Below are 12,226 nucleotides of genomic sequence, written 5' to 3' on the forward strand. Positions count from 1 at the left end.
ATTTGGAGGTAACAACATTGTTACAAATTTTGTTTTAAAATTTTAATTTCTAATTAAATTTAGTTGTTTAACAGAAACAAATGGTAAAATAAATTGAATTAACTTTCAATTTATTGTTGGAATATTTACAAATTATGGTTACGTGTTTTAAACGAAACAATAATAAACTCATTGATTCACCTAACTCGTGATTTAAAATATTGATTCCTATTCAGACTTGAATAAAATTCAAGGATATCAGTGGTTGTGAGCAACAACGAGAAGCATGTGAAATTCATGGATAGAATTTCAAGACATAGCGACAGAAGATTTTATATTTAATCATGTTGAATATGGTCAATTATAGGATGATCCTCCTATTCATAGAGAGGATGAGATAGACATTGTTGTCAATAAAGCTTGAAAGCATTTTAAGTTCCTATGTCGGAATTACATCTCGAATGGATTGTCAGGTACACCATATGAAGTGTATATTATCCATAAGATTGCTAAAGAATTATGAATGACATTTGACCATGTTCTGAGTTGTCAGCAAATTACCTTTAAATTAGGTAACTTACAAGAAAATAGGCGAGACACCATATGAGTTATGTAAATGTAAAAAACTTTCCTACAACTACATCAAAGTGTGGGGGTGCCTTGTATAATTATAATGGCAAGTTGAGACACAAACGTCATCGACATAATATCATTAAACAATTGATCTCAACTAGAGTTATCTAGAATGATTTTGTAAGATGAAAAGATAATATTGTGGATCCGCTAAACAATGAGTTGAATCGGATCAAGTTGATAAACATCGAAAGGAATGTGACTAAAGCTCATTATATTTAAGGCTCTATGTGAAGTAAAACCCAACTTAGTTGACTGGAGATCCCAAGATCTAAGTTCAATGGGACAACCTACTTGCATAGACCTTGTGAGGTCACTATGGGGGTTCTTATCCCTAAGTCCGTTCATATGATGAAAATAATGACTAAAATGTGGAGAAGGTTAAGCAATGCTTTTAATAACCACTATGTGTTTCGGTGAGCCGAACAACATAAGTCACCTATGTGAGAGTGAAGTGGAGCCGCTTCAAAGAGACTATTGGAGCATAGTTTTCTAAACTCTTGCAGAACCAGGAGATGTCCACGACTATATGGACATAACCATGAGAACCAAGGGAATGTTCAAAGGGGGACACCTACCTATCCTATTCAAATATCGAACGTAGAATCTATCATCATATCGAGTCAGTGCTTGAATCATCAAGTTCATTCATGTGAGGGATTGTTGGAAAAATTGAATAAATTGATGTTATTTATAACTAAGTAATTATAAGTCATGTCACTTGGTGAATGAACTTAATTTTTGATTTAAAGTTGCATCCATTGAATCATACCTATTCAACAATTCTCTTCATGAAAAGATTAAATCCTTTTATGAAAATGTTAAGCCATTTCATCAAAAGGAGAAGTCTTTTAATCAAAAGGTTAAGTCTTTTCATCGAAAGATCTTAATCATTCAATCAATTTCCTCTCCCTATATATAGAGTTGTTTAGGTACAATGAGACACAAGTTACACAAGTTTAGAACTTTGGAATATGAGAAACACTTAGAAAATTCCTTCCAAATTCATTCTTTCCGGTGATAGAGAAAGGCAAGATTGTGTTCGACTGATCACTACAATTGTGATTACTGTTGTGATCGTTTGTTATTTTATCCTGGGAGACCGACGTCCAACGTTACTCAAATCACCTAGGAGATGACGAATCTGTCTCAAGGAAACTGTTCATACATGCTTCAACAAAAACCCTTCTTCTGTTTATTAAACTCTACTTATCTGATTCCGTGTCTACACATGAGTAACAAGTTTCATTCTTCTGTTTTAATTCTTTATAATTATTTTGTTTCGTTCGATTATATATAATAATATTTATTATTATTATTATGTCGGATTAACATTTTGTCTAACACAATCCTCTTACCGAGTTAAGTGAACTATTACTAGTCTCTCCTCTGTTTCTTCACTCTACATGTGAAATATTGTGTTCTGTTGACTCTGCATATGTAATTGGTATCCATATAACATACATGTGTGACTGGCTAGTTTGAGTGAAGGAGCATAACTTATAAAGCCATGATCAATTTGACTTCTTGTTGGACTGTGTCACTTGAGTTTTTAAAGAGGTTTTAGTTACCAGTTTCATTGTGTGTTCCGATGAAGGGATTCAATCCTCTTGGTGAGTTTAGTGAACTGTTAATTATTCTCCTCTGTTTCTTTGCTTCCTACATGTGAAAGGCATTAACTTAATAAGCCATGATCAAATTTGACTTCTTGTTGGACTGTGTCACTTGAGTTTTTAAAGAGGTTTTAGTTACCAGTTTCATTGTGTTCCGATGAAGGGATTCAATCCTCTTGGTGAGTTTAGTGAACTGTTAATTATTTCTCCTCTGTTTCTTTGCTTCCTACATGTGAAAAAGAAATACTTTGTGTGGCCTCTACATATGTAAGTAGTAGCCCACATAGGATATCATTGGTGAGACTGACTAGTTTGAGCAATGGAAGAATTAAGCAATAAACATCGTGCTCAAGTTTGAATTCTTGTTGAACACAGACATGAACACCCAGAAGAAGAGGAAGACACGTAAGTTTTACACGAGTTTTTTTAAAAAAAAAAAATTAAATGTCAAATCAGACTATTATTAGTTAATTAACGGAAATTAACGACGAGAGACTTAAATCAATCAGATCAACAAAAAATAAAAGTTCAAATACATTTGACTAAAAAAATCGATGATCAAAATTAATCAGATAAAAAATAAAGGAGATTATTGGCCTAGTTTACCTGATATAATTATTGAACTTGTTTTAAAAGCACGCGCCCTGTGTAGCCCGTTCTTCTGCACTCCACACTGCGTACTCTTTAGTAGTTTAATCAACTAAAGAGAAGGAGAGACCTGAGGAAAATTTATCGCAAATCTTTCATTTTCTCTCCAAAGGGAAACACCTTCATTTTAAGTCAAACAATGGTCGACGAATCTTCTCTCTCTCCTTTTGTTTTTCTTTTCTGTTCGCCTGATAATGTTAGCAAAGAACGCTAAAAGACTTTCAATAAAAGACTTTCAACTTTTTTTTCTTTAAAAAAAAAAGACTTTCAAAATTCGCTGCGTGTATGTGTTTTTGTCAAATCGCTTCGCTAAACTGAGCTACATGAAGTTCTCTACACTAACTTTGATTGACTTTAAACTTTAAGCTCATTTATTTATCTTAAACTGCATTGGATTTAATAATTTGTTGTTCTTTCGTTTTGTTTATGCTCTTTGGATTTGTGAACTGTGATCTATCTGTATGAAGCGATGATAAGAAGAGAAAGGGAAAAATGTTTAAAGCAGTTTCTGGAGACATGATATGATTTATTTACTTGATTTTGAAATGTTTTATGATGCGTAGTTTGGTAGGAAGAGATTACCTGATCCACAGGATGATCAAGCTGCTGATGCGGCCGTCTCCAATGGCACTGTGACCTCAAATGGAAATCATTCTGTTAATAACTCGTCTGATATGGCTATTTACGAGCAGTACCAAAAGCAGGTATATTTTTTAGCCTTTCAAATCCTTTTTTTAAAAAAAACAATTTTCGTGTATTTCTTGATTGGAATGATTTATTATTGTTGTTGCTTCGTCTTCAGCATAAGATCCAGGTGCCCTCCAATGGTGTGGTGTCTAACGGATTTGATTCAAGACCGTATGTTCATTACTTCCTCTGATTTGCTACTCAATAGATTTGTTTGTTTACACTAGGCTTTTATATGTATAATTCTCAACATTGATTACTCGGATTAATGGTTCCTGTGTTTGAAGTTGAATCCTGATGGTTACTGGGAAGGAATATTTAATTCTCCAGTTCTTTATAAAATGATGATTTTGATGTTTTCTTTTCCTTCATATGTATAGGCAAAGGCCTCTTCTTCCTGCTTTTGAAACTTCAGAAATGCGTGTTTTAGGGGAGAGTTTGAGCAGGTAACCAGGATATTCATTGGCGATAGAAATGAAGTTTTAGCTATCGGTCTATTGTTTAACATTATTGCTTGAAATTTTCTCTAGTACATATCATCTTACGTAATCCTCTTTTAGGGACATTGTTCGAGGGAGTCCCGATGTGAAGTGGGAAAGCATCAAGGGATTAGAGAACGACAAGCGATTGCTTAAAGAAGCAGTTGTTATGCCAATAAAATATCCCAAGTAAGTATTTCTGTGCCCTGATCATGGATTCTGTGCACAGCATGCTACCAGTTTTTTCCCTTGAAAATGATTGTGGGGTGTACCCATTTTTTCACTCGACTGCTAGCTTATGCTTCTGAATCTACAATAGTCTGGCATTTCTTGAATTTTTTCAGTGTTGAAATGGAACTTACTCTTGTGCAGTTTTCCCTAAACTAAAGTTCCATTTTATCATATGAAGTGAATAAAGTGGGCAAATGGCAATGTGTTTGCTCTAGTGAGTAGAGATATTCATGTAAAAAATTAGAAAGTAGAGAGAGTCTGTTTATGTGTCCTGCAGACCAATTCCAGGATCTTACATTTGGCACTGAACTTTATAGAACTAGAAAGGGAAGCAACCTCAGTTCTCTACAATGTTATCAAGTTGATAAGATTCCAAAGCTACTACTCTCAACAGTGCATGGGATATGTTTGTCAAGCACTCTTTTATTTTCCCGTCTTGGTTGAAAGGAAAAGCAGATTTGTGATTTGTGAGGGCTTAAATCTTCTATAAGTTAGTTCTATTAAAAGTGGACGGATTATATTACTAAGGGATTTGAACATTTTCTGCTTTTCAGTTCATTTTCTGCTTCTCTCTCAAATACTTAAAAGTTGAGATCTATGGAAATATTGTGTAAAGCACCATGGGGGCTTATGTTTTTCGAATTTGATTTTGTAAACGTTGATGAAACATAATAATATGTTATGGACTTTGAAGCTTTCATTTCAAAACTGATGATTCCCTGTAGGTACTTTACGGGTCTTCTTTCACCATGGAAGGGTATTCTCCTTTTTGGCCCCCTGGGGACGGGAAAGGTCTGTATTTTCCTCAATTGTTTCCATCAAATAAATGTTTTATACAAGTCATCTTCATAATGCAGTAGATATGCAAGATATTTGGTTAATATGATATTAAAAACGATCTTTCATGATGATCATATAGTAAACTTCAGATTGACAGTAGGTCACAGTTTCTCCAACATTGAAAAAGAAATATGCTTCAAGGTATATCGCTATATTGTGGTAGTGTTTGTATTGATGTTAGCTTCTATTGGAACCACCATTTTGGTTGCAGACAATGCTAGCAAAGGCTGTTGCAACAGAATGCAAGACTGCATTTTTCAATATTTCAGCATCATCTGTAGTCAGCAAATGGCGTGGTATGTTAAGCATGTGATTTCCAAGATCTTATTGGTCCTAGGCATGAAACTTATTGGTCTCTAAAATGGAGAACGGCAAGAAATTGTTCTAATCAATAGCAATTTCGTCTTTGACGGGGATCATTTTATATCTGTCCCATTCGAATTTCTTACTTACCAGCAAAAGAAAAAAATATCATTGATAAAATTCTTTGATAAGCTATTTAAGATCACGGTCACGGCATCGATCCTCTAAGAAAAAGAGATCATGATGTCAATGTAATCAAAGGACCTGTCCGAACACCACTATTGTGATTCTTAGAAATATCACTAAGTTGTCTGACGGAGTTTATTTCAGGTGACTCTGAGAAGTTAATAAAAGTACTTTTCGACCTAGCTAGGCACCATGCCCCGTCTACCATATTTCTTGACGAGATTGATGCCATCATAAGTCAGCGAGGCGGCGAAGGGAACAGCGAGCATGAGCAAGTAGGCGATTGAACTGAGCTACTTATGCAGGTGATAATTGTTTCTCAAGATGCGTCCTTTCAAGTGAAATTTATAGTTCATGCATATTCATAACGGATGTCTTACACGGAAACTGCTCTCAACCTGGCGTTGGGGGCAGTTTACTACCCTACCTCCCCCTTATCCCATTACATATCAGCTAATATATTATTTAGATACCTTCTAGCACTGTTACTGGTTTATTTTAAATATCATAATACTCTAGATTCAGGTGATATAAACCATCAGGAGAAAATAAACTACAAGCATTTTATATATCAATTGGACTCTCTCCAAAAATTGACATGTATATTAAACCACAGACGGATGAATGGACGCGGTCGGATGAGCTCGTGTTTGTCTTGGCAGCAACAAACCTGCCTTGGGAATTGGATGCAGCCATGCTCGTCTGGAAAAGCGAGTATCCTTTGACTGTCTATGAACTGTTTAGTCTTTTCTACATGTTATTTCTCTAGCTAGATAGTAAGATTGATAGCATCTTTTACACAAATAACCCGAAAATCATTACGAACTGCAAGCAATGTCACCCGTTAACCACGTTGAAAAAAGATCCTTGTTCCCCTCCCAGAACCAGAAGCGATACATTAGTGGAGAGATCAGATGGTTATTCGGGTTCGGATATTCAATTAGTCTGCAAAGAAGCTGCCATGCAACCATTGAGACGTTTAATGAGAGACCTTGAGAATAGCTCGGAAGCAGTGGCCGACCAAGGTATGCATCTCTTGTACCAATCTACAAAGAAACAAAGAGATCTTTGATTTCATTTAGGGTAAAATATGCCGATAGTTTCCTATGTTTTCGATCTGACCGACTTTGATCACTGAAAAAATTAAAGGGAAATGGTCACTAACGCCATTAGTTCGTCCGATTTAAATCCCTAACGTTATCCATCTGTCCGATTCAATCCCTAACATTATTGGTCAGTTCGATTTTAGTCCCTCAATCATGACTTCAACCAAAAGGACTTAAAATAAAAAGGGTTAAATAAAATTAATAGCATAGAGACTTAATTTATATGGACCAATAACGTAAGATATCATTTCTCATTTTTTTAATGAACAAAATTAATCAGACCGATAACAAAAAAGACTATTCGCATAGTTTACCTTTCATTTATAATGAAACAGTTAGTTTTCTGTTTGCAGAGCTGCCAAAGGTTGGGCCAATTACTCCCGATGACATAGAGACTGCTTTGAAGAACACGAGACCATCAGCTCATTTACATGTTCATCGTTATGAGAAGTTCAATGCAGATTATGGCAGTCAGATACTCGAATGATGGCCGCTACGCAGATTATGGCAGTCGAATAATTTAATGATGGCGGCTGGCCAGCATTGATGGCACGCTAATTGTTAGTTGCAATTATCCAGATTTTATAATCATGTTCCTCAGGTTTCTTACCAATGCCTAGTTAGAGTGAGTTTGTTTATGGATCCTAGAATATTTTCACAATGATACGTCAAGAAACAGTAGTTTAAACATGGAGAAAGCATCACCTATTTCCAAATTTCAATAATTCATCACAACAAGAACAAAAATATCCAGAAACAAGTTTTCTGCAACTTCAAGAAGACAAGATCCCACAATAAGCATAGAAAAGACCATTGTGCTAAAATCCACCCCAAAAATACCCATTTCCATATGGAATTCAACGAAAACCCTTCAAAGAATCACCAGTCTTGCCAGATCTTGCATCAGTCCATGCTTTGGCAATTGTTCTTTTCATATCCTCGTCCCCTTCCTCGTACATATTCTGCAATTTACACAAACCGGCAGTAATTTAGACATTGGGAATTTGTCAATAAAACACACGCCATGAATAAATCATGGAATAAACTTTACCTTCATTAAGTCCATGATTCCAGCCATGGGATCTCGCTCTTTATCCAAGTTTGGCTTCAGCTGTGTGAAAATGAAAAATATTATTAGTGTAGCTTAGTGGTAAAAAAAAAACATGGAAAGTAATCTTATGGTAATCTAGGCAATTACCTTGTCCTCCTTGTAGTGTAGATCAGACCAGTTGCCTTTACAAGCTTTGAACAATGTGATGATGACTCTTTTAGGCTTAACTATCACCTTGCACTTCTCTGATTCGATTTCCTTGTTCAATTTTTGAATAGCACACCTATAGTTTTTACCTTTAACGTCGTGGAATTTAACATCAAAAGACATCGGCTTGAAATCTGCTTGGATTTTCTCCTGTTCAACTCCTTCCAGAGAGACATATATCTGTTGTATAAATACAGGATCAGCCAAAAAAAACGAACAAGGCAGAGAATGCAATGAAAATACAGAATAATTACTGCTATCAAAAAGTTGAAGAGAAATCTAAGAGAAGCTGCTAAGGGTGTTAATTGTTATCGATCCGAGAAGCTGCTAAGGGCGTTAATTGTTATCAATCCGAGCTCAAGAGAATCAAAATTTGATTTGAAATAACAATGAATTCACTTGGGATGTATTACATCCTTTTATGGTGTCAAAAATTTAATAAATTTGTCAGAATTTGACCTTGTACTTTATTAAAACTGAAAACCGAGAAGTTAGTCCATCTCTTGCTAAACACAAAAAGTAGAACTTTGAGTTTTGCTAATCCGTGCAGATAAATTACTGAACTACTAGTCTACTACTAATATTCGGATTAGATTAGCTTCTCATTTTTCATAAACTAGGATGACCAAATTCCAACAACTTAAATCGAAGTGACTAACTTTTCAAATTCGTAAAGAAAAGACGGAATTAAAATCAGACCAAGATTTTGGGTTCAATAAGTCAAATGGATAATTTGTCTTTCAGGTTGCAAGGTTGGGGATTTGATATTTTATACTAGCGATGAAAATTATCTAAGTCTCAAAAAATATCGAAATTTCTTACCTTGACTTTATCGTTGTCTTGATCCCAGCTGAACGAGGCGAGTGTAACGTAACTCGGTGCTGGGTTAACCGGAGCCTTTGCTGAGGTTGCAATGGGAATTGGAATTTGTGGTGCAGCAGCAGGAGAAGCTTCATTTGCATCCTCTTTCAATGTCTGCAACAGAAGAACTCAATAAACAGCCAAGAAAAATGCCAAACACCATTGAATATGAAACAATCTACACTGCGAAAGCAAACCCCGTGAAGAGCCTTTAAGAAAAACCAGAAACTAGAAATCAGGATACCTAAACTAGATTCAATATGAAGAATCGAATCAAAATAACATGACGACGTTTCATTCAAAACATCAAAATTTCAATATCCAAGAAGAAGAGGGGGGGACCTTTTCCAAGTTCCGAATCTCAGAGGAAATAAAAGATAAAATACGTGGCCTCTTCGCGATGCATTGAAGCTGCTTAAGCTCCTCCAAATCTAGCGCCAATTCTTCTGCCATTCTTTCCCAAATCTCTTGCTATTTTCTCTTAGGTTTTAAACTCTTTTATCGGATGTATTTAGAGCAGTATGTGAGGGTGCCTTTATGAAACGAAAAATAAGAGACTAGAACCTTCCAGTTAAGTTTAGGGATTTCCAAGGGATTTATTAATGGTTAAACTATACATATAGTCACTAGCATTTGTGTAAATATATTTTGAATCATCAAAGTTTTAAAATTACATTATGATCATTTATGTTATCATTGATTATAGGCACTATTATGGGTATGAATGTGTGTGTGTATATATATATATATATATGTTAGGATCCACTTACACTAAGTGAATATTTTTCTTTCATCCTACAATATAAAAAGGTGTAATTTTTTTTTAGTTTTACACTATATAATTAGAACTAGTCCTATATGTTGCATGCACACCCAGGACGGATGCATTAAGCCTCTTAAGGGCTAAATGTATCCCATTATTTAATAAAAATAGTTAAATTTAATTTTATGTGTTAAAAAATAAAATTTTACATATCCATTATTTTAAAAAAATAATATTAAAAATTTTAGATTCTCGTTGTTAATTTTATAAATTCGTCATTTTGTACACCACGTTATCTGACGTAGGAAGGAGAAGACCATCGATCCTCGTCAACATTAACCAGGTCTTAGCGTACATTGTTTCCCCATATACCTCTTACTACATAAAGATGACCCTAGAAAAAGCTCCTTTGTGAAAAAAAGGACGGCGTATTGTGACCAATACTGACAAAGGGAATAAAGTGGCTCATTTCGGGGATTGAAATTAAACAACCGAACAGAGCTTTAAGCTTATTCATTATCCCATTGATTTTTTCATAATCTTCTCTCATAAAGATGGGGAAAAAAGCAAAGAGAGTTATCCATTATGGATTCCACGTCCAAAAGTGTTACAAAGAAAGCTTTCTTGACAACCAAATAAACTCGTTTCATCGTGGTTGAATGGTTCAGTTCGATATTTATAATGATGGTTAATAATATTCTTCTTACATTATTTGAGCTACAATAAAAAGAATACAATGGGTTTTGCTTACGCTAAAAAATTACATCCTATTCTTCAACATAATCAACACAATTCACGAAATGGTATGTTTTGGAATTGAACCCAATGGTGAATTCAATCCATTTGTTGAACTTGGTTTATGTTGATCATAAAACAATTGTGTAGGTCAACTTGTGAAGAATTTTGGTGTCTTTCATCTTTATCAAGTGGTCTTGTGGAAGGATAAAATGACCCAAATTTTCTTTTCTTACCAAAAGGTAATATTTACATGCATTGTCCATTTTGCTTTAATGTTGTCTTGGTAAAACTTGGAGAGCCAACCAATACACAAACATCCAACACACTAAGCTTTCATACCCCAATTTTGCAGCCTGTTAACAAAATAATGGCATTTGAACAGAGATGTAACTGTAGTAAGAACTTAAAACAAGAAGGCAAAAGCAATGATTTTACCTTATCTGAAGAAGATGTAAGGAAAAAAGAAGATGGTGATGTTGAAGTTGATGTTGATGAAGTTGTGGACAAGGCAGAGAGTCCACGTTGTAAGCAATGATTCCATCGGGTTCAAAAGACCGTAGTTTCGCTCCGATGTTGGTCCGGGCTTCATATCCTCATTGACAAAGCAAACAAGTACACTTCAAGCCTGGTATTTGGTCTCAAGGGTGTCCCCTCATTACTCATTTGCCTCCTCACCAAATTCCTGTTGTAAACGGCTGCATTCATCGGTGTCGCTCCTACTTCATCGGGGTCCCCTTTGACGGCCAACCCGTCTCCGCCACTCGCACCTCGATCCCTCCATAACCCAAACTAGTCATCGCATAAACGACAGCATCTACCTGTGCGTACAACATGTTGTCGTAGTGTAGCTTGGTGTAAGGATCGACCATGCCCGGATTTTTGTTGAACAGAACATAGTCCAAGGAAACGTTGTCCGGGGCACCTTTGTAAGCGAAATAAGGGTATGCATTGATCCAAAACGGGGAGCCGGTCCTCGCCAGAAACCGAAGATACTCTGACATGATCCCCGAGACCTCGCTCTTGAAACTCCCGGCTGACGGGGGAAAGATTCTCGAAGAACGGACAATGAGTTGGGTGTAGAACTCGAATGTACTTGTCTAGTCCTAATTGAACTAAGCACCGTGGATGCTGACCATGGCCGGGACGAGATATCCAACAAGGGACGTGTCGGCATCGGTGAACACTTCGTTCCCAACCGATATCTCAGTGATCTTCGTGGCCGGGAAATAAGGCTGGACGTGGGTGCGGACCCATTGAAGTGCTTGTTGAGGATCCATTACCACGGACAGCATTTGGTTTTCAACCGTGACGATGAGCTCAACGTTGGAGTTTGGCGAATGTTGTCAGAATTTGAAAATTGGTGTCGTAAATTTTTGCTTTTGTGATCTTAAGGGAACTTAACAGTTCAAGAACCTTGTCGGGTGGTGGCAAATTGCTGCCAACTTGACCATAGTTGATGCCTAATGAAGCGACTCGTAGTATACCATATTCTGTAAATAGACACATCAAATAACCATTAGTACCTATTCAAAAAAAAATTAATTATTGACGACACATATTTTATAGATACAAATGTTCGAAATCAAGTTATACAAAAAAATAATATTTACCTTTAATACAAAAACTACTTAATAATTTTTTATTTTGCTCGTATTTAAATATAAATATTCTTAACAAAAAGAATAAGAACATACCTGAGGAACATAGAGAAAGGAGGAAGAAGCATGGTATATCATGGAGATTGTTGTTGAAAACGTTGCAACGAAAGAAAGAGATACAAGGGGAATTCTTTGCTTGTTTGAGATTTGATTTTGAGATATTTTAGTTGCCTTTGTTTATTTTTTTCTCACACCTTAAAGGGGGTTTTATACGACTTGGTTTTTTTTACATGTCTTTTTATT

General features: G+C 35.7%; 1 protein-coding gene and 2 pseudogenes across 1 annotated transcript; 1 reads left to right on the forward strand and 2 right to left on the reverse strand.

Annotated features, from left to right (window-relative positions):
• The first annotated feature begins 3,394 nt into the window (after positions 1-3,394).
• Positions 3,395-7,192, forward strand: LOC120170838 (annotated as a pseudogene).
• A 226-nt stretch (positions 7,193-7,418) lies between these two features.
• LOC120170850 (calcyclin-binding protein-like) lies at positions 7,419-9,355 on the reverse strand. Its single transcript, XM_039178700.1, has 5 exons — positions 9,167-9,355; positions 8,786-8,938; positions 7,904-8,143; positions 7,757-7,816; positions 7,419-7,667 (listed from the first exon to the last, which is right to left on the reverse strand). Exons 1-5 carry the CDS (start codon positions 9,275-9,277, stop codon positions 7,563-7,565), a joined length of 669 nt encoding a protein of 222 aa, XP_039034631.1. The 5' UTR covers positions 9,278-9,355; the 3' UTR covers positions 7,419-7,562.
• A 1,091-nt stretch (positions 9,356-10,446) lies between these two features.
• On the reverse strand, positions 10,447-11,831 carry LOC120170839 (annotated as a pseudogene).
• Positions 11,832-12,226: the final 395 nt, after the last annotated feature.

This window comes from Hibiscus syriacus, unplaced genomic scaffold (genome assembly GCF_006381635.1).
Source record: "Hibiscus syriacus cultivar Baekdansim isolate YM2019G1 unplaced genomic scaffold, ASM638163v2 tig00111794_pilon, whole genome shotgun sequence".
Lineage (NCBI taxonomy): Eukaryota > Viridiplantae > Streptophyta > Magnoliopsida > Malvales > Malvaceae > Hibiscus > Hibiscus syriacus.

Coding starts and splice junctions, on each gene's coding strand:
- LOC120170850 (XM_039178700.1), bottom strand. CDS start 9,277: ATGGCAGAAGAATTGGCGCTAGATTTGGAGGAGCTTAAGCAGCTTCAA. Junction 7,817..7,903: donor TACACTACAAGGAGGACAAG/GTAATTGCCTAG, acceptor ATTTTCACACAG/CTGAAGCCAAACTTGGATAA. Junction 7,668..7,756: donor GAATCATGGACTTAATGAAG/GTAAAGTTTATT, acceptor TGTAAATTGCAG/AATATGTACGAGGAAGGGGA.